Source organism: Dreissena polymorpha, chromosome 6, assembly GCF_020536995.1.
Source record: "Dreissena polymorpha isolate Duluth1 chromosome 6, UMN_Dpol_1.0, whole genome shotgun sequence".
Classification (NCBI taxonomy): Eukaryota; Metazoa; Mollusca; class Bivalvia; order Myida; family Dreissenidae; genus Dreissena; species Dreissena polymorpha.
The window spans coordinates 77257528-77281733 of NC_068360.1; the positions used below are offsets into that span (position 1 = coordinate 77257528).

At 33.9% G+C, this 24206-nt stretch overlaps 1 protein-coding gene across 6 annotated transcripts in view; it reads left to right on the top strand.

Annotated features, from left to right (window-relative positions):
• Positions 1 to 23513, top strand: part of LOC127835450 (uncharacterized) — a 354496-nt gene extending 330983 nt beyond the window's left edge. For 4 of the 6 annotated variants that reach the window (XR_008028525.1, XR_008028526.1, XR_008028527.1 and 1 more), the window contains one exon: positions 23443 to 23491. Coding sequence is in view for 1 of the 6 variants with exons in the window: in XM_052361890.1 (XP_052217850.1) it covers positions 23443 to 23498 (56 nt within the window). In the remaining 5 variants the exon portion in view is untranslated. Of the gene's footprint in view, positions 1 to 23442 lie in introns of all 6 variants that reach the window. The other 2 variants (XR_008028530.1, XM_052361890.1) reach the window with 2 other exon arrangements.
• The last annotated feature ends 693 nt before the right edge of the window (positions 23514 to 24206 follow it).

Below are 24206 nucleotides of genomic sequence, written 5' to 3' on the forward strand. Positions count from 1 at the left end.
TTATTTTAATTGTAAAGCTGTAAAGGAATCCAGTAGTGTTGTACAGTACAGTTTTTTCAGTATAGCAAATTACAACGCAAAAATGTTATATGTGAAATGAAGAACAAAACGGGTATATGTGAAATGAAGAACAAAAAATGCACGTACAATATATATCGTGAATACATTTCACATAATATGTTTGTCAAGCCCAATTCGAAATGAATTCACGCATGTATTCTTGGGTTAAGAGTGATGTTAGGCTAGCCATCAAACCGGTTTAAATTATCGATGTTTCGTATTGGCCGTTTCAAGGCCTTACTCCCTGCTAGAATCATTAAACCAGTGTTTTATTTCATTACTTGTTTATTTTCCCATGTCGAATTATAATATTAGCTAATGGCTAAGAGATTAACTTTCCTAATACAGGGTGCAGAATCAACGGAATTTCCCGGGATTTACACACAGGCTGGACAGAATGTAAATACATCGTTAAGAATATTATTTTTTGCAAATATCTCAAGTTATTGAAATACATGCGAAAAAAACTTTAGTGCATAAAAGAGAGTTGTTCATGCAGTTTGTGCCCATATCTTAAGATATAAGAATAAATCATTGAAAATGTTTGAAATCGTTGACAAAATTTCACGTTGCGTGATGAATTAACGTGTACAATGAATGCAGAAGGTGCCGATTTTTTTTAAAGAACACAGGCTTATTACATAAAGTAAATTCGATGTATTTCACATTGCCATGAGCAGCACACCAATATGTCTTCTATGCACTAGTTGAAATTCTTAAGAATATTTTTTAAGTTATTTGAAACAAAGCACCACTTACCGTCGTGTTTAAATCCATTAAAGTTAAAAGGTGGAGCCCCAAACAGTCACGTGATCCTGCACCCTTTATCATACTAGCTGATGGCTGAGAGACTTGCTCTCTTAATCATGTTACTGGAGTTTCACTACTGCTATATTTCGTACACACGATTTATTCAGATAAAAATGGGTATAAAATAATTCACGCATACAAAAGTTGGTCTAAAAGCAATACGAACATGACCATTAGTCCCAAATTAATCATAAACTACGAACGTATACATAAACTTCAATTTATAAGCATAACAATAAAAGGTGATTGGATTACGCATAAGAAAAAAAATCATTTAAATTACATTTAATACTCGTTTAATTAGCTGATCTATTTTTTGAAAAAAAAATGAGCTATTGTCATCACCTTGGCGTCGGCGTCTGCGTCGGCGTCAGCGTCGGCGACAGCGTCGGCGTCGGCGTCCGGTTAAGTTTTGTGTTTAGGTCCACTTTTCTCAGAAAGTATCAACGCTATTGCATTCAAACTTGGTACACTTACTAACTATCATGATGGGACTGGGCAGGCAAAGTTAGATAACTCTGGTGTGCATTTTGACAGAATTATGTGCCCTTTTAATACTAAGAAAATTGAAAATTTGGTTAAGTTTTGTGTTTAGGTCCTTTTTATTCCTTATTCCTTATATTAGGTGGAACTGATTATTTTCTGAATGATTTTTTTTTAATTTGGAATTAAAAGTAACAGTTTCTTAAAAGTGGTCTGTATTCTTTGAATATGGACATTTTCCTGAAGTGTCGTGTGAGGGTTTTATTGTTTAGTTACATAAAACAGATAAACAGTATGTGAATAAATACAGACGGAAAACATTATTCAATACTTTTGGAACATTATTAACGAAGGTAATTAACAATAGGCTTAATAATTGGGCTGAACACTTTCATGTCTACATATACAGCCACAGGCAGGTTTCAGGCAAAATATGGGAACTGTTGATAACATTTTTGTATTACATGTTGTCATTTATTATTTATAAAGTGAACACAACCGATTGTATGCTGTATTTGTTGATTACACCAAAGCGTTCGATTATTTGGTGAGGGATATCATCTGGTATACACTGTTTAAGCTAGGCGTTAGAGGATAAATGTTTGATAGCATAAAATCTATGTATACAAATGTGAAATCAAGAATAAAATTAGGTAACACAATAAGTAATGAAGATTTGTCCTGTTTTTTAGGAGTAAGACAAGGAGAATCGTTATCACGATTCCTATTTTCTACTTATTTCAATGACTTAGAAGAGCGTTATATGTTAAATAGTTTTAAGGGAATAGAGATTGGTATGCTGAAATTATTTTTGTTGTTATATGCAGATGACATTGTAATTATGGCAGAAACTGCGGAAGAACTAATTATATGTTTATCTGTGTTAGAGGAATATTGTGATAGGTGGAAATTAACACAAATAAAACACAGTTTATGGTGTTCAAAAAAGTGGGACAACTCAGGAGGGATATTAAATTTGTGTACCAAGACCAAGCATTAGAAATTGCTAAATCATTGACATACTTAGGAATTGTATTTACTACATGAGGATCTTTTGCACATACCTTGAAAACACTTGCAGGTCAAGCCTCAAAGGCTGTTTTTAACTCATATTTAATTAATTATCCAACAATTTCATTACTTTCCAAATTAGATTTTTTTTCAGCAATTTTTAGCTCATCTATTTTTTGAAAAAAAAGTATGAGCTATTGTCATCACCTTGGCGTCGGCGTCGGCGTCCGGTTAAGTTTTGCGTTTAGGTCCACTTTTCTTAGAAAGTATCAATGCTATTGCATTCAAACTTGGTACACTTACTATCATGAGGGGACTGGGCAGGCAAAGTTAGATAACTCTGGCGTGCATTTTGACAGAATTATGTGCCCTTTTTATACTTAAAAAATGGAAAATTTTGGTTAAGTTTTGTGTTTAGGTCCATTTTATTCCTTAAGTATCAAAGCTATTGCTTTTGTACTTGCAACACTTACTAACTATCATAAGGGGACTGTGCAGGCAAAGTTTTGTAACTCTGACTGGCATTTTGACAGAATTATGTGCCCTTTTTATACTTAGAAAATTGAAAATTTGTTTAAGTTTTGTGTTTAGATCCACTTTATTCCTACAGTATCAAAGCTATTGCTTTCATACTTGCAACACATTAACTATCATAAGGGGAATGTGCAGGCAAAGTTATGTAACTCTGACTGGCATTTGGACGGAATTATGGGCCCTTTATACTTAGAAAATTGAAAATTTGGTTAAGTTTTGTGTTTTGGTCCACTTTACCCCTAAAGTATCATAGATATTGCTTTCATACTTTGAACACTCGCAAACTATCATAAGGGTACAGTAAAAGGACAAGTTGCATAACTCTGGTTGTCATTTTTACGGAATTATGGCCCTTTTTTGACTTTTAATATATGGCTAAATTTTATGTTTCGATCCACTTTACTTCTAAAGTATCAAGGCTATTGCTTTCAAACTTCAAATACTTTCATGCTATCATGAGGTTACTGTACCTGGCAAGTTGAATTTTACCTTGACTTTTGAATGACCTTGACTCTTAAGGTCAAATTATTAAATTTTGCGAAAATTGCCATAACTTCTTTATTTATGATTAGATTTGATTGATACTTTGACAAAACTACTCTTACCTGACATACCACAATAGACTCCACCCAAACCATCCCCCGTGCCCTCCCCCCCTCCCCCCCCCCCGAATCCACCCACCCTAATTTTTGTTTTAAGATCATCTCACATATGACCAGCACACCCTCACACTATACCCCCCCCCACCCCCCAATTTGTTTTTGAAACGGTTAAAAAACACAAATATTTATTTTTATTATTTTATTTTTGAAATACCATCCAACCATCGCACACAAGACCCCCCCCCCACCCACTCCCCCCCCCCGATTTTTTATATATTTTTTTGCATTTTTTTCGCATTTTTTGAAGATAATGTAATAAATGTCCACACCCCCACACTATTCACCCCTCTTCACTCCACCCCTCCCTCCTTTGTGATTGAAATTGAGAGTCCATTCACCTTTAAAAAGAAAATAGATGAGCGGTCTGCACCCGCAAGACGGTGCTCTTCTTAAATATGGGTCAGAAATATGGGGCTTAACTGAGTCAATGGCAATTGAAAGAGTTCACTTACATGTATACAAAAAACTACTAGGTGTGAACATTCAAACACGGAATAATTTTATATTGGGGAACTTGGAAGAACATAATTGCTAACTAAAAGAGCCATTAATGTTATACGGTATTGGTTGAAAATTATTCAGTTAGAAGACCATAAAAAATATGTAAAGTGTATTCATAACCATATGTGTGAGAATTAAATAAATAAACGAAATACACATTCTTGGGCAAAATCTGTGTATAATCTTTTGCAGACCTTAGGCTTTCTATTTGCATGGCTAAACCAATGTGTAGGTGATGAATTGTGTTTTTATCCTTGGTAAAGTCCAGATTAAATGTTCCATTCATTCAAAATTATATGTCAGAACTAAATAAGTATTTAAGAGCAATAAGTTAGAGGCAGTTTGTTATGCCCCCGGATCGAATGATCGGGGGAATATTGTTTTTGGCCTGTCTGTCTGTCTGTCTGTCTGTCTGTCTGTCTGTCTGTCTGTCTGTCTGTCTGTCTGTCTGTCTGTTTGTCTGTCTGTCTGTCTGTCTGTCTGTCTGTCTGTCATTCCGTCATTCTGTCATTCTGTCCCAAAACTTTAACCTTGATTAAAGTTTTGCGATAACTTTTGAAACATTTAACATAGCAACTTCATATTTGGCATGCATGTGTATCTCATGGAACTGCACATTTTGAGTCGTGAAAAGTCAAGGTCAAAGTCATCCTTCAAGGTCAAAGGTAAAAACAAAATTCAAAGCGGCGGATGAGGGGGCATTGTGTTTCTGACGGACACATCTCTTGTTAAATTTGAATTGCAACCTTACTTAAAAAATGTTAGTATAAATAAGTTTATATCTGATCTTTGTAGATTAAAGGTTTCATCCCATAGATTAGAAATCGAATAAGTCAGATGGCATAAACCTGAGGCTATACCTTTTCATGATAGAAAATGTCAACATTGCAATGTCCTTGAGGATGAATATCATTTTTTATTAGAATGTTTCTTATATATTGATATTAGGTAATTGTGTATGAATAAATATTATTGGAAAATACCAAACATGATAAAATGTATTGAATTAATGCAATCGGATAATACAAGTACCATCAGAAACTTAGCTATTTAGGTACATAACGCCTTCAATCAAAGGAACCTGTATAAATATTATTATGATTAAGAGTATATAATTCATAACTCAAACTTGACTTATCGCTCTCTTGTTGAGTCGTCTTTGTTGTTTTGATGTTATCGTTATAGCATTACTTGTTTAATATATTCTAAATGCTATAATCCAACAACATTTGTTCTAGACCTTTTCATGTATTGATACTATTTTAACAACTTATGCAATTCAATACTGATCGCATGTCATGTCTTTATATATGTTACTATTTTTTAATCAGGTATACGCATGGACTGTATCTCTATTGTTTATATTGAATAAACTAAAACTCAGGAGAGAAATTGATTACACCTGTTAATATTTCATATAAGACAAATTAACTGTTATCAACATGGCTAATATATTTGTTCAAACCATGCCTTATTAAAAATATATATTTATATTATTAGCATATTTAAATTAATATTGCATTGGATGTAATATGAGAATGAGAAAATATGTCTACTTGTTTAATGCTATAATCATCAGCTTTAGCAATCTTTATTTTAAACATATTTATGGTAACTGGATTGAATCGAAAGCTTAAAGCTTATTTATACATGAACGAGTCCGTTGCTTGAGTAGGGCAAATACGTGCATCTTCAAAGGTTAAATAAAGTTAGATTGTGGAGATTGTACCCGATACTTCCCAGTCGCATTGCGGACACCATATATTTAAGGCCAAATACCAAAAAGGTTTTCTTATGTTAGGTATAATAGCTCGGAAGGTGCAAACAGCATTTTGAAAGTCTTTAAAATGTATGCATTTGCTTTTTTTTTCTATTGAAAACATAAAAATGTTAGTGTGCATAAAAATATCCTGACAATAATTAATGTGTTACCATGCATTGCTGTTAAACAATCCTTTGTCCGTAAATTGGGTAGCACCTGTTTTCTTCAATAAGAAAAACTGCCAACATGTTTATATGCGAAAACGTCCTGCAATACATTAATATGTACATATGGATTTTTTACGTAAAAACTCGCAATATTAACACATGTGGTAAAAAGATAGCCAACATACACATGACGTTCAAAGGATTTTTCTCATGGCTTCTGCTTCTATTAAGACGATCCTTGGCTCTTACCACTCCTTCGTTAAAAATCACTTCGATTCCACTCCTGCTTCTCTCATAAGATGGGAACAGTATATGATTGCTTTCAAAGCATTTGTCACAGAAGAATTTGACACATGATTTGCCACGAAATTCCACATAAGCAGTCCTCACACCCTCGTCTGCGCCAGAACAGCAATACTCCATTACTACATTTAATTCCTTCGAGACTGACGAAGCTGTCATGGCTGCCATTTTTATATGACTTTAGCTTTACATGAGAATGAACGGCTTGTGCAAACATACGATATATACAGTGTGTTTACATCTAGGTTTCATGCACAATTATCAGAGGATTTTTCTTCCGTCTGTATAAGGTACAAAGATAAGGGTTTAAACCTTACCTGAACTTCGTGTAACACCGCCTTATGTCGTACATATCCGTTACTCCGAACGTTTTCCGAGTATGCGCGAGCGTACAAATACGAACATCCAGTCAAAATTAAATCCAAATAGCGATGCAAATGCGCGACTTATTTAATAAAATGCGTGTATGGTTCAAATTTAGAGCGTTAATTTAACATATATAAGAGGATCCCGGTTCAAATCTCGATGCATCAAACTTTGTTTATTCTATGTTTAATTTTGTTTGCTATTTTATTATTTTAGTCTGTTCATAATATAATAGACATGGTAAATAAACCTAAAATGTCAGAAAAATACGAAAAGGTGTGAATGTTGATGTTGTCACCTCGCAGTATTTTGATTGTACAATCAAGGATCTCTGTATTCTTGTCTTTGCTCGAAAAATTCGTTATTATGGGCGGATCTGTAATTGCAGATTTTAATATTCGCAAAAGTATGTATCAGTAAATATCAGTGTCTTAAGACAGTATATTTTCGGTAGTATTTACGTTCTGCCAGTCCTGAGAACAGAAGAAGCACATGCCATAGTACAATAATTTCTCTCCTGATTTACCGATATTGATGAATGCATATTACTGTTAATCCAACTTACACAGTACGTTTATATTTATTGCTCTTATCGTCTCTGTATGTTGGGCGATGTTGGTTCCATCTAATGTTCGCATAACGTTTATTGCCTTGCATGACAAATAACCGGTATTGCGAGTGAATGTTATTTCAGAAGAGAACCGATCGACTGCCCACCCGCGTAAGTTCAGTAATAAGAAGGCTTTGGATATCCGAAGGAAGAACAATTCAAATGCACCAGTCTACCTTCTAGTATTGCAAACGCGGTTGATGTACTTAGATTGTTGGTAGTCACTATTGGCTCAGACAAGGGGACTGTAAACGAAATAAAAACTGTTAGTTTGGAATACATAAAGAAGTCGTTATACAATCTGCAATAAACTTAGCGTTTCCATAGTGCATACAATCATAAAGTATTTAAAATGCAGACACACAATACATTCAAAAAGTACTTACACTGTACTCGAATGTCCACGTTAGCTGTTATAATGTTTTTAAAGGATTTGAGCGCGTAACTCGCAACGCAAGATAAATTTCCACCACTGTAGTCGTTTTCGGTTGAAGTATATGGCAAACACTTCTTGCGACGTCATCATTGACAGAATATGAAGCAAGGTGTGTTATGTTTCTGTTGTCATTGAACCATTGAATACTAGCCGCAGGCCGGCTCAATGAAGTGATATATGTGAAGGTTGATACAACATTGAAAACAGGGAACGCAATCGACGTCTCTGGTACAATGGTCACGGAAGTAAGAGGTACTACAAATATAACACTTTGCGTTTTGTTTTGTTACATAGTTGTTTATATTGACAACATATATAATGCCAAACGAAATAAGCTGTACGTTTAATAATATAAGCATTTCTGGAGCATATACCCATTGTGTTAGTGTTATTACATATGATTCGAAGTTTAACTATTGGAATGAAATTGAGAACATGTATAACCGTATATTTTTGTCAGACAGTGTCGCAATTCACATTCATGTACTGATACATTACAGCTCGTAGCCGCGCTCTGACATATGTATACATTGATTAACATAACGTAATCCGAAAGTGTATAAATGTTATTCAGAAACGTTTTATTATTGCATTCGAGGTTTACTTCTATCGTTTGAAAAACCGTAATCAAATACAGTAGTTTCTATATTTTATTTCAGTCGTTTTGATTGCTAATTTAATTCATTTTAATACAACTCTTTGTAAAGCATGTTGTCGTTGATTAATATTTTGTTGGTTGACAAGCTCTAGCGTAAGAAAACATTTAGACTATAAATAACGGTAACGTGAGTTAACGCATTGCACCAGAAAAATACAAAGTCTCGTCCTGAAGTAGCCTGTACAGACTCCACATGCTGAATCGTAACGACACGTTACATAGATTCATTTAACCTATTTTTCTAACGACTTGTATATTTACAGATCAATCTAAAACTATGTCGTTTTTAATTTTTGTCATCAAAATATCCACCTCTATTATGAATAAAACAAATTGTAAGACAATATGTTTTTTTATTTAGGCAAAATATGACAAATTTATGTCGCCAGCGGACCTTTGTTCGAAATGTTCGACGAAATAGTTTGATATACTTATTACTTAACGTAGCAAACAATTGATATACTTAAAATATCGATTGCGAATGAAAGTGTTCTGTAGATACGATTAATAACACTATTAAAACGTTAAACATGAATCATCCGAAAAAGATATAATTAGTCAACGACCTGCTCACTTCAATAACAACTTTAATCCGATGCTTATAACAATACAGTTACGTCATATGCACTTTCATTCTCTGTTCCTCCATTTTTTAATCTAAACTTATTTTAGACAACACTATTTTTTTAAACGTTTGTATAGAATTCCATTCGATGATATATTTTTTTACTGTTAAACAAAAACCCACGTTCGAGTTGTTTCCCTACAATCCAGATAGTCTGGCCTTAACTTACGGAAAGCTGGGCCTGTAATCAATATAAAGTTTAGTGAGGAAACAACATAAGATGACAGGAAATATACACTATAAAACCCAGCAGGGCTTGGTCAGACGTGTTTAATCGGCCCTAGCAGCATAATGGTCCTCAGGCCAATGGCGCTTGGTCGTTATGTCGATAGCCAGCCAATTATAGACTTCCGGCAAAGCTCTGCCATGTGTTTTGTCTAAATCATTTTATTGACAACTAGTGATAATAGTCGATGTATTTTCAAAAATAAACATGTTTAAAGGACATGGTGATGCGTTAAGACGTTTTGTACATACATAACGTTTAATATAAACATATAACACTTTCTATATCGTATACATTCATATAATGTCTTTCCTGTATTTGGAATTTAAATTTCTGTTTGTAACCAATGATGACCTATTATTCACTATCAAGCACATACAAATAAGTAAGTTTGGATTTGACCCTTGAAGTAACTTAGGTGCAGAATGTCAACGCTTTTAAAGTAATAACACACGATTTAGTATAAATAGAAAGAAACATGGCATAGTTGCCTTTATTCGAATATTTACATAGTGATTACCTACACATTAATCTGAGCGTGAAGACGTTGCTTGGAAGTTGTACATTTCCATATAAAGCTTTACATGTCCAGCTTTGACCGTCATGTGTTCTATTAACCAACTGTATACAACATTAATAGACCTGCGATGAAGAGCAGAAACACTCCATAGCACTGTTGTCAGAACGACACTGTTTTTCATCTTCTAGCCATTGTTGAGCAATGACCAGGTTCTCGTTGATATGATCTTTCTCTGTATTGAACCAGGCAACAGCAAACGGCGTTTCTGATGTTGAGCATTTTAATGTTATGCTGCTGTTGACGGATACTTCGTGCTCATCCACAGTCAACTTCGGCGATGTTTTGTACCCTATTTTGAATAGTAAAATTGTTATATCTGAATTACAATTAGAACCAAAACGAAACAGTAGGATAAAACATTGTATGCATTTCTAAGTTCGTATTATTCTAATGTAATCAATACCATCGAGCACAATATGTGTACATGCCTATAAGAAGAGAGTATGCAATAACATATGCCGTTCAATATGAACATCCCAATTATTGACATAACGCAGATAACAACGGAGCAATCCATATCTCAACGATTTAAGTTATGCACCAATTCCTCATGCAAAACATGTCGTCGTTATAAGCTATTTCACAGTACAAGGAAATTGCAGTTACGAACTTCTATTACAATCTATTTATCTGTTATCATCCGGAACATAAATCATACACAAACAAAGGCCAACTGTATAATGATATGCACAGTTTTATGAATGGAGCATGGATACAACAACAAGTATCATTTTGTAGTATCCGTTGATTTCTTAGCTTTCGATAGCCGACTTATACAAATGCTGCAATAGCTTATGGCATACACAAGATTGTTACTTTGTATATACCAAGATAGACAAAAAGTTTCATAATCAAAATATTAATATATTGCACGTAAAAGTAATGTTGCTATGTCGGTTTGGTTGGTAAATGAATAGAAGCGATGTGAAGTTTAACCTTAAAATGGAAATGGAACTCTCATTTGGGATTCATATACATTTGTTTCGCCTAATAAATAGAAAATCCTGGTTTAACCACCTTCAACATCAATGCATGTGTATGGCATGTTTTGGATATTTTTATATGACAGCAAAAAAACTATGAACGTTTATATCGAGATCCTTGTATGGGCTTTTGTAATGTACCTCGTCTTTTTGACGTTCCTACTTGATTTTGTTCTCCTTTACAAGTGTTGTCAGTTTGTCTTGTTATATTTCTGTTTCCAGCCTAATTTAAACAGCAAATTATATCCATTTGTAAGCTGTATATATTATTGTGTATGTTGTTTTTCTAGTTTTACGTTTACGATGTTGGATCGCAATGAAAATAAAAAGTGAACTGTAAATGTAATAAATTTAACAAACATAAAATTCTCTTTGACGTTGGACGATACTCTGTCATTATGGTCGAATAAATTGTAATTTCTTAGTAGTAGTTATTAAGTATAATACATGTCTGTATTTGCAGCCAACATTTTCAAAACATTTTCCAAATGACACAAACATATTATACATGTGTGTACTAATATTGATACGGCAGGTAATACAATAATCCCTTCAGACCAGTTGCTTACAATCCCATTCAAATAATGTACGAGAAAGTCATTGATGCGAAGCGGTTTAACATTCTTTATTTTGAAAAAGTAAAAGCACTTTTAGACGTCAACCCATATTTTTAAATAAAACGAATTTAAGCATGTTCAATATAATGTTAGAAAATAACAAGTGGAAACCTGAATTAATTATATCAAGTGCCGCGTTCATTTAATAATAAAATACAATGCAGCCGATCATCGCATCTACTAATACATAATTTTGTTTTCATTCAAACTTGTCGGTTCTGTGAACGAAATGTTCAAAAAACAAAACAAAAAACGCATGCTTATTACAATTATGTGGTTTCGACGTTAAAACACATGTAGTTATTCAAAAGAACTAGCAAATGCATAGATACAGTAATAACTCATCCTACGACTTCACATAATATTTATTTTTCATTCCGTATTGATTGTTATCGCTGCAATGAATCACACGGCTAGGAATTCAATTTAATTTACATTCTATTCAAAGCATTAGAAACAGGATGTGTTTGTGAAACACTATGTCCCCCCCCTCATATATTTGACCTTCGACCTTTAAGGATGACCTTTCAACACTCACAATGTGCTGCTCCATGAGATACATATGCATGCCAAATATTAAGTTGCTATCTTCAATATTGCAAAAGTTATGGCCAATGTTACAGTTTGACGCAAACAAACAAACAAACCAACAAACCAACAGACAGAGCAGAAACAATATGTCCCCTAGTAGAGACTGGGGACATTAATGTTAAAAGTGTACCGAAAAATCACTATTGAAGAATCAGAATTATATTAAGAATACAGATACCTTGCCAGTATTCATTTATTTAAAAATTCTTAACCATCCCTATAATGTTTTACCTTTTTGAAAACTGTGATATGATATTTGTATTGTTTGGATTTGATTTACATACTAATTGTTGGCTCTATCATAGGTTATTCTTCCTTGAAAGATGATCGCTCTCAGAGCTTTGATTTTTGTATACGTAGCTATACTTGTCAACAGCGCGTGAGTGTTTAATACACATTCTAAATGGTTACATCGGCGTTTTCAATTTTATTTGGAATACAAATTATTTACCTGGAAACAAACACCATATCAAGTAAAATTTTTATTAATTTATCAATACGTTTGTAAAATGTGACGTTTCAGGTTAAAAACATAAACACAGTTAAATTGATAAATTATTTTAATATAAATTTCAGGTACATGCACTGATCGATTTGTTTTGTTAAAGTATAATTTTGGATCGAGAATTCCAGAAACAAAACACGTACGCTATGTTCATGATCCAATAAAACAGGAGAGTGCTATATATATTCGGATGTAAATGTCTTCTCGATCCAACAAGCATAGGCGTGTAAAACATGTCTACGAATGCAGATTTAACTGTCGTGACAGTTACCATAATAACCTTTAATAGCACAACGTCGAGAAACTATAGTTGTGCTAAGGACAGTGGTACAACGACACTCACAAAGTTAGTAAAAAAAACTCAGGTAATCTTGTTTCTAGCTTTAATTGTCACTTGTATGCTTCTGTGCTGTTCTGCTTTAATATTACTAAGATTATATGTAGAGATTCGCTAATAAAAGCGGGTTAAAATCATTTTTTTTTTAAATAAAGAAATACATATCACAGATAGCTAGGAAAATGGTGTATACTTAAGTATTTGCCATTTTCTTACAAGGTTCATTTACATGTTATAAAACACGAAATAAGCGCGTATGTGAGGAAACGATTGTAAGATATATATATGAAATCATTCGTTTTACATTCTGTCTTAGGAAAGTATATTCAATTGTTGCTAAATGGGTCTGCTTTTAATTTTACAGCATCGCCACATGTTACTACTACTGCTACTGGAGGTAATGTGTGTTGTATATGTTGTTGTTAATATCAATTATATGCCGTGTTAATAGTAAAATGATAATAAAGGTGTAACAGAAATGATATTGGACTCGAAAACGCTAATTAGAGATTATACATTTGCTATTTAATAACCCTTGTTTTAGTGTTTAATATTTGCAATATATTCGATATACGCTTGTAAAAATACTAGAAAGAAACATGCAATAAAAATCAATTTATCATGTTATTCTGTTTATGTCGTCTATATCATAACAAAGTAAACAACAATTAAGGAATCACTTAACAAAACACCGATCGATTTTTATTGATTGAATTTGAATTTTAAAACAGTGAACTTGTTGCTCAGCCTCTCTTAATATACAATCAATTGTAAATATTAATTTTATCCCATTTTCACCGCGACATTGACGGTTTAACACCTTGTAATATACTAGCCTTTCTCCAACACTGTGGGATATACCTGTCGCGTGCACGGACTACTTTTTATTCAACCACTGAATGATTTTTCGAAAGAAATCTCAAGAGTCGAGAAAACTTTGGCTTTAAAATTATAAATACAACCTACAACCTGTAGTTCTAGTCGCGGGACATAATTTTTTCGCCATCCGTAAGCTGATTGATTGCGTCATAAAATCACATACTTATTGCGTCATTTGTGTGATGTCATCTTTAGGTGTACACGAAACAAGTATGCGATGTCTGGGAATAAAACATTGAAGACTTGCATTTTTTCGTGTTTATTTATCGCGGATGTAATTATGAAAAAGTGCATATTCTATGGACTACATACCTCGGATGGAACCGGTGAGACGAAAGATTTAGATCTACATGTAGATCTAGCTTAATCGTGTAAAATCATTTCAGAATAAGCGTGTCTATTTTGATGTGAATTTGTGTGTGTAGAGCATACGGATGGGTGTGTATTTTGGTTAAGTAGTCTATTCGAATTGTTTTGCTTTTGGAAGTAAGTGAACGTAAGGGTATTTTCTTTGATGAATAAACTTTGTCTTTGTGATTTTATCAAAGAAAGTTTATTCAGTAAAATTAACCCGTTTGCAACAAGTGTTTCAAAGCTTAATATATTTTTTTACGGATTATCTTGTGTTTGGATCGCAAACTAAAGGATGTGAAGGCTAGATCAAGACGCCATCAAAATCTGCAGCGTCCATGAACAAATAAGGCGAGTAGTTTTTTTTTGATAATTTATGTTTAGAACGATTCTGTGCGTAAATCTACATGTACATGTATGTTGGCATCGACATCATTTTGTCAAGAGCAATCGCCGCCATATTTGATTTTGATCATTTTCTTCAAAAATAAAATGAATAAAATCCTCTTTTCGCGGTCGTAATGTATTAAAATGTGCATGCTGCGTAAACTTGAATCGAGGCATATGCTGATGTTTTTTCTCGTTGTACAGTTTTTGTGTGATTTTTTAAAGACTATTTTGCGTACCAGAACAAATACATTGTATATCACTGCGCATGGTTGCATTCGTTTGATTTTAAGCACTTTTAAAAATGAATTAAAATTATTGTTAAGGTTATTAGATATATTTATTTTAAATGTCACTTTGAAAAAAATGGGATAAATAGAATACTAGGTTAGCGTTAAATACAGAGAAGTTTATGTTGCTCGGCTCGAACACCGAAAGCGCTCGCTAAGGCTCGCGCTTCCGGCGTTCTGAGCCTCGCAACATAAACTTCTCTGTATTCAACGCTAACCTAGTAATCTTTATATACAGTGTGACTTTTTACCAAGTCCTGTGACATTATCAAAATTGTATCATGCAACCATTTTGTTTGTTGACTGCTTGTTAATCAAGTGGTCAATTTATTAAGAAGTATTTAAGTATAACGTTTCAATGTCAATATTAACTAGACATCAGTAACAGTTTTCAAGAAGTAGTTGTTTTTGCAATTGTTCACAGATGTTAATGCGGATGTTTCTGCGCGGTAACTCTACACGATTAGCAACGACATACTTTAAAAGTTTACTCCCTTCTGCAAGAAAACATTCGAAAAACGTATTAAATCGACAAACTTGTATTCTAATATTTGATTATCAATATATTTCACTTGCACAAAATACAATGAAATACACGAAATACGAAAAAACAAATGGATAAATGTTTTCATGCAAACTTCAAGGTCAATGTGATACATTCCGCTGGTGTTATGAGTGTTCAGTTATAAGAGCGATTGCGTGTACCGTTTTGTCATTGTTTCATCATTGAGTTGTTGTTAGAAGAATATGTTACTTTGTGTTATGTTAATGAATCCTGTTTTAAGTCCAATTCACTTAACGCATTAATCATTGTCTGTCAGCATAAATACATTTTATTGGAAAACAAATAGTTTAACGATGTCTTTGAATATATTAATTATACATATTATTCATGCGGCGTTATAACTACTAATTACGACCTTGTCTACGAATAACTACGAAATGTGCATATTTGTTAATTAATTATGTAATTTAGGTGTTATACGGTTGACCTTTTACACGCTTTAAATCAAATATCATTTGGATATACCGTTCAACGGAGTTGTCCCCGGTTTTAATCAGTATATTTATGGTAAGTGTTTTGTGTTGAATACGATCTGCGGATAAAAGCAACTACTTCTCTCCTGATTTATGTGATTTTATTCATCATTTCTTAATTCCTATATTGTTTCCCCTTACATAAAACAGGTTTAACCGAAGTATGCATTTTGGGGACGATTATCGAAATAATCGGGTTGGTCAGTGTATCAATTGATGTGGTTAAATTAATTAAGCGTGATGGATTGCATCTAGTATTCCGAACTGGTACGCAACTGATATATTATTTCAATAACTAAACTAATAGAAGAAACGCAGCATCTGTGTCGCTATAGTCCTATACCTCTTGTATAAATTGTAACTGTGATGTTTTTAATGATACTTACGATACTTGGATACAACTTGGTATATTTATAATGACTACTGTGAAGCTTATGCGCAGCCCAAAGGATTCAAAGCCTTTTTTAAGTGTATGCTTAGTTTACGATCGTATCGTATATCGTTATTATGTTCATATAATTTTCATGTAAATATTGGATTTGCTGCTATTCATGATAAAGCGTTTCCGTGAACATTTACACGTTTATGTGTTTGTCACCGTATATTGATAGTACTAATGAAGTGTAACTGTTAATATGTATTCTAAGGCTTTACGTGTATTTTTTGTCAAACCATAATCGTGCAATGACTATTCACATAAACAGAAAGTGTTGGTCAACAAATGCATAATTATTACAATTTTAATCTTTCGGCTGGATTAACACTAAAGTCGTGAAGTTGAATTTTGGCCATATATATTAACTATTAATATATTGAATATTTTGTCCATCCGCATCAATATTAACAAGCGTGATTGATAGCGCGAGCTATTCGGCAGTAGTACGTTAAGATTGTACTAAAGCTATATTCGTTATTATTTCGTTATTATTCGAATTTCGTTATTTATTTACGAGCGATACAATTTGATTTGAGGAAAAAGTGTACGATTCGAAAAACTTAAGTACATATTTGCTGAATAAACATGGATAAGTTTACATTTGTTAGTTTGAGTCGCCCTTTCTCATGTGGTATTTAATATGTTAATTTGGTTTTCCTAAACGTATCAGCTAGAATTAAAGGAAATATTTTTTTATGTAATAAGTAAACATTAATACTTTAAAGTAACCTGGTTATCGTTTTTTTATCCAAATTTACTACGCGGTCTTATAATCTTTGGCTTAGTGAAGCAGAGATTTGACCGGTAATTCCAGGAAATATAACTTAACTTCGTTTAAACCAAAGAGTTGACGACAGTCGACACATGGCGGTAAGCGCTGAATGTAAGAGATCCACCCTAAACATAGAGCATAACAGGTTACTGCCTGATCGTTTTGTAATATATCAGGCGAGGTTTAGAATAAAATAACGGCGAGGCTTGCCGAGCCGTTATTCTATTAATGCCGAGCCTGATATATTACAAAACGATCAGGCAGTAACCTGTTTTTCTGTTTATCATACCACTGACACCACTCACCCCGTTTTTTAAGAAATAATGAAAAATAATCGCTAAGCCCTGGAGCCGCTGCATTTGTTAATCGCGTATGAATCTTTCTATAAATAGCATTGTTCCTCAACACGAAAAGTAGCGCCATTTAATGTAATTAAATAACGCTGTTTCTTTCTCGCTTTTCTTTAATTCTGCAACAAAACTTTAAGCATGAATACTTTATTACACAAAATTAAAGCATATAATATATTTTAACGGCAAAACTTGATAACGGTTTTAAATATGTCAAGGCCAGTGCAGTCGCTCACGTCTTCACAGTGTGTCAACACGTGTAATGAATTGAATGATGTTTGTATTAAAATTGAAATATATCGGCCTACATGTACTGCGCGTTTGGTTTACTGTGGTGGTTGTGCGTAGATATTAAGGTTCTGTACGTTAAGTACAGCTCCAAAAAACATGCCATTTATTGGATTTTGGCCAGGAAACTGTGCTTGTGAAACTGCCGGGTGGGTGGGGAGAGAAATGTTCATTTCGGAAGTGTTGACAGAAGTGCGTGAAACAGATGGAGCAGTAGAACATGATGCCAAAAGGTTTGAAAATCTTTTTTGTGTTTGTTCGGAAATTTCTGCAATGATTAACAAGCTCGGTTGGACAACACTTGAATCCAGACGTCAAACGGCCAAAATTGTCATGATGTACAGGATCGTAAACAACTTAGTGGACATCAACGCCAGAAGTGTACTAATACCAGCAGGAGTGCAAACCAGAGGCCATGCAAACCGCTACGTAGTGTCATTTACCACCGCCAACGCCTACCAGTTTTCCTTTTTCCCAACTGGAATACGCCTCTTGAATGGTATCCCAGAACAGGTGGTCACTTCCCCGTCCATAGATGTCTTCAAGACTATGATGGGAGAGCTATACAAATAACTCTGGATATTAACCGAGATATAGAGATAAAGATTTCACTGTAATTGATTATTGACTGTATGTTTTTGTGTCCTTTTATTTGCATGATTTCGGTTGGTGCGATATTGGAGTCCCTTACTTTTTGAACAAGGTGTTTTCTAGCAGAATATGATTACTTATGTTTTTTTGTTTTTTCAAAACCGGCCTCGATGGACATAGTTTTCAACATCTTGGCAATTTTTGTTTCACCAAGTTTCTGCCGTAGGTACCACTGATCAGAACTGTCAGTTAAGGGCACGGTACTCAAATGAAACTCAAAATATTACAAATCATACTTCATTATGAAACAAGCGCAGTTAACATTCATACATTGCATTAAACTATATAAATATCATCCAGATTTTATGCGATATTCTTTTACCTTACGACATTAACGTTGATGTGAGTATCGCAAAATGTTATCAACGCACGATATTGACATTGAACACGTGAACATACATACACAAAATATTTTCTGACGTACAGTCAGATCGCCAATAAATGAACGCTATATATTTTTCATCCGATTATTGATAAAACCAACTGTTAAGAATTAAAAATGCATTGAAATAGTTATTCTTGGTTTTATCATGCATTTAAATTGTACTACTTTATTGCGGCTATATTATAAGAAATTATCTTACACCCTGGCAGGCATTACCCATATTCCGAAACGTCTAATCCCATGAAGAAACAGGTTACCCCATAGTCCGTCAGAGGCCGTGTTACACTATTGTGTAACGCTGTAGCCTGTACGTTAGAGAAAACAAAGTACATTAATTTGTAATTAAACATAAACGTTTTTTTAAAGAGAATTCAGTAACAGCGGAACAAACAAATATCTTATGATTGATATTGTATTTCTTACATTGCTGATAAACAATGAGGTCATTGAATCTATATTTAGTATACATATAGGCAAAAGGCGATCCAACGTCGATACTTTTGTATAGCTATCGCATGACCGTCAAGAATACACATGGGGATTACCTATTGCATGCTTGAAACTATATCAAACGTTAAGGATTACAGAGTATTACTGTATTGTCCGATAATTCCTTTTAAAGTCATATGATGTTGACACAATGTCCTTATTTTCTTTTTGTTTATTAAGAAAGCGAGAAGAAAATATAAATCATCATACATTATGTTGTTACTGTGTAAGGGAATTCCGGTATCGGCGACTTGACTGTCTATGTTAATACTTTTCGCAAGATGTAAAGCTGTTATAACGTAATGTCTATTATTGGATCAGGTATAAGTATTTCAAACTACGTACGGAACTGATGGTCATTGAATTTTTGTGATAAAAGCCGTCAACAAACATGTTTTTACAGGTACTGGCTAATACAGAAATAGACGTAGTGGAGTCCAAACATGGTACAGAGAAACCATCGTTGCCTATAGTTTCCAATGGCAAAATAGAAATGACGTGCAAATCGGGAGTTATTTTTATTGGATCTCAAAATCAGGTATCCGATTCCAAAAAAAATAACAACTACGATCTAACCAGTTCTACAATCTTGTGAGTGGTCTTGTGTTCTTTAAAACCGTTGCCTAATTTTTCGGAAATGGTCATCTGCCAAATGTATCAAATTCGAACTGTACAATAGATTGCAAGCGAAACTGTTGCTTTACTTTGTTTATATTTGAAAATAATGTAAAAATGATATTTCGTGTTAGTACTTGTAAGTGAACGGAGGTAAAACTGAATTCAGACCCACCTCTGCACAGGACAAGGGGGCAGTAGAAGACTTGAAGATCAACCTGAGGACATGCGCGTTCTATGTGGTCTTCTTCTCTTCGATGATCATAAATATCGAAACTGGATTTGTATTTAATCTCTACAAGGTTATTAAGTCTTCATATTGTTCCAAGGCAGTGATATCAGTGTTTATCGTTTAAAATGTCTTATTTTTGTAATGGTGCACATATATGTTTTGTTTTGTCCATTATATTGCTTAAGTTCTTACCCTAGACCACGGTATTAGTACTTTCGCAACTGGCGATGTATCTCTATTCAATATTAATAGAAAATGATTTTTTAACAAATCCCATTTAATTGATTTTTAAATTGTTTTGTGGAATTTACGCCTTTCGTTAGTTTCTTTGTCAAAAGGACTTGTTGCTTAAACTCGAAATGAATCATTGTCAACAAACCGTGAAACTATATCGGCAGCCGAATCTTGTTTCACAGCTGTTACCTTTGTAGCTTTCTAGACTAGTTTGATCACATTTAAACTCTATAGAAAAAAACAACGAGTGTATCTTAAACGTTAATATTACATGTTTTATTTTGAGTGATTTCGAATAATTGTATAGCTTTCTAAAATACATTTGGTTATTATTTTCTGGATAAGATACTTGCAACTTGATACTATTCATTTTTTTTCAAAGTGAAGGTAATGTATTAAAGCCATGTATAGCGGAGATAAAATCACATAAATAGTTTATAAACACGTCCGTATTAAACATTGATATGGCGCTTTTTGTGGCAATGTGACCTTAGCGTATTAGAGTAATGGTTAGCAGCAATAACATCACATAGATAATTTAAACACGTCCGTACGTCGTACATAGACTGACTTCTTTTTCCTAAAAAATCGTTAGTATTCTAGTTTACGTGCTTTGGAATTGTAAAAGATTTTCACCATTTATTAAAAGTTGTATTTTCAGGCATATGGACAGACGTTTATCGCAGACGACCAATTCCTGTCGGTGGTCGGGTAATTGTCGTCGGTGTTCAACTACCTTGGCCGCCCCTTCTGCGGTTTTGTCATGGACCGTTTTGGGTACAGGGTATGTAACACTTAAGAGACTCGTTCACATATTGCCGTGGTTTAAATAATTAAATATATTTACTCACACAACTATGCGACCATAAATAAATCTAAAATAAAGATATTGTTAAGATACAAATGAATAAACATATTTCAAGATTCGAAACTGCAACTTAAGGAAGAAAAATAATACATATACACTTGTTTAATAAGTTGCCAAACTGTTCACAAGTTCCTTTTCATAGAAAATAAATGTAATCCCTGCATGTGATGGAGAGATCACATATACCATTATCATCACATGACCGCGATTTCTCAAAAAATATTTTATCAATAATTTGCAGTCGTTTGTTATTTACCTATGACATTCAATTTAGGTGAAGTGATCAATAACGAATTTTTTACAGCAAAGGTGAAATGTTTATCACTTAGTACTTAAAATACATGAACATCAATCTCAGAAAAAATTATTATGCGGGCACCAAACACTGTCGCCAGTGTTACTTACCATGTACGACAGGTTGAATTACGGACCCGAATCTTAAAATGATTAAGTCTTTCACCTTTACACAAACATTAGTACACATATGTGAACTGCGAAACTTTGTGTACTAGTGTAAATGGTCTGATTTAAGTTGGGTAACTTAAGTACAATGTACAACTGGATTTTCATATTCGACAAATAAGAATAATCAATCTCTTCAAATTAGTCAATACCAATTGGTCGTCTTAGTTTGTTTGTCCGTTTCTACTCCTTTCGCAGGTGATCAATCTCTTCAAATAAGTCAATACAAATGTTTCGTCTTAGTTTGTTTGTCCGTGTGTACTCCTTTCGCAGGTGACCATGTGGTGCATTTCCGGTGGGCTCACCGTTGCCTGTGCGGCCTTGACATTGACCGAGGGGATGCCTAAAGGCTTGTTTATGCTGTGGGTTTGCGTCTTATCAGGACTGAGCTGCGGTCTCTGGGCGGTATTTCCAGCGACCATCAAACACATGGCGCTTCTATACCGCTTCATTGGCTGGGGAACGGTAAGTGTGTATGTGTGTGTGTGTGTGTGTTAACAAGTTAACGAGGTCACTCCGCGCCTGAGGCTGTATGAACCCGGAATATGTCACGTCACTCCTACCTAATGACCTTACTAGACTCACGAAAGCTGGGGCGAATTTAAATTTAAGCTGACATTTTTCAGCTAGTATTTGTTACTGAAATATTTACAATTTTGAAGTGGTCTTGTGTTATGGGCTGTAGCCGGAATACCCTGAAGAAACCCGATCTGTCCGGTATGGTTACCATCAATAATGCTCCAGGAAAGTGTACATAATAGGACACGCCTTTTGATGTGCTCGTGATGTCACCGATTGTTGAAGATGACGCCATTGCATTGTAACCGTTTGCTGCTAAGTACGTTTCGGTGGAAAGTCGCCAACAAAGGCGAACATACTAACACATTTACCTCTGCTTGTGTGTATATCCACATTGTTTTTATCCAAGTACTTAAAGGCGATTGTGTCATGCGATAACGTGTTACTAATTATCCCTAGAATATACCGCATGATAGGTCATCCCGGTTTATTATCGGCAATTATTTACACGTCAATTATCAGTTATTTCTAATGTGTTAATTATATTTTGACCTGTGTCTACAACTATGTTACGGAGTTCGATATATGTATTTGAGCTTTTAATCAACTCATTGTTTCGGCACATACAACTGTCAACTTTCATGCATGTTGTTAATTTTCGCTCAGGTCACATCCAGTCATTCTGTTTCTAATTGAGAATTGTCTTGATCTTCAAATATTTTGTATCCATTATTAGTCTTCCTTTTTGTTATTACAATTGTTATTTTGACCCAAACACTTCGTAATATGTTCGGTATATGCTTGTAATAAACAGCTTTGTGAAGCCTAACAACTGATCCTTATACAAGGATTTGCATCTTAGGTTTCACTACTTTATCTGCGTACTATATATTATCACGGTATTTCAGGCCTTTTCAAGTTTGCTGTCGGCTTTAGCTAGAACCGGTCTAAAGGCGAGTTTAGGATTTTCAGGCCTATTTTACATGGCTTCAGGGACATCCGGTTTAGGTACGCGATGTTGGATAATTTTGGATTATAATTAAGGATTTTTCTTAACAAATTAGTACTGACCTGAATTTAAAAAGTGAGATATGGTTAATATACTGTTTTGAATGATAATGATACATGAGCGTTTAATTACGCGATTAGTATACCTATCCTACAAGATCTTGTTTTGCCCCCGTTTTATTATCTTATAGTTCAGTTCTTTAATATTCGTTAGATCTGTGTGCATGGACTTTAAAAAAGTCACTGTCAATAAATAAATAAATTACCGCGTGTTTATGATGTTCAACCGTATATCGCTGGCACAGCAGAAGTTTCATTTTGATACGTTTTTATCTTTAAACCAGCAATCATTCCTTTTCAGGCTTCCTTGTAACAATTCTGTTTAATGGGAAGGACTACACTGGCGGACGGATCTAGAAAATCGGTCAACCATAAAAATCGGTAATCGTCGGTAAACATCGGTGAAAATCGGTAACATCGGTTAACGAAGTACTAGAAACTGGTGAACAATGCTCAACCTGCTTAAAAATGCTGACAACTGTGCGAAAAGACAACAAATACAGATCTCCCAGGCCTTTAAAAATAATTTATGTTTACTTATGAAAATGAAGTTTCCACATTAGTAACACAAATTTACAAAATATATTTAAACATTTGGCAACAAGGAACGTGTGTAGATGCCATCAAGAAAACATTAATGTTGTATTATATCATATTGGAATAATGACACATTCTTAAAAGTATCGGATAATATCCGAAACGTAATCTGACATTCAGTTGTACTAGCGCATACTTATTGCTTGTTAATATTTTAACCTGTAAGCGAATGCAGTCATTTCAAAGGTAAATTTCTTATAATATGGCATTTGTGTCAAAACGTTATTTTCTATAACAATCTTACCAAGCATGTGTATAGCTTAAAGCTTCGTTTACTTTCAAATCCTCAGTTGCGAGTCCCATCCTTGCTTGAGATTTCAAATTCTAAAATAAAACAATCTATTTCTGAACAAAAATGTAGTAATGTAACTTCCATGTATTTAATGTTTATAATTTAATTCATTTATAAAGATGGTGTTTGCTTTTGTTGTTTATACAATATATTATAAAGTCATAATGTAATTTACG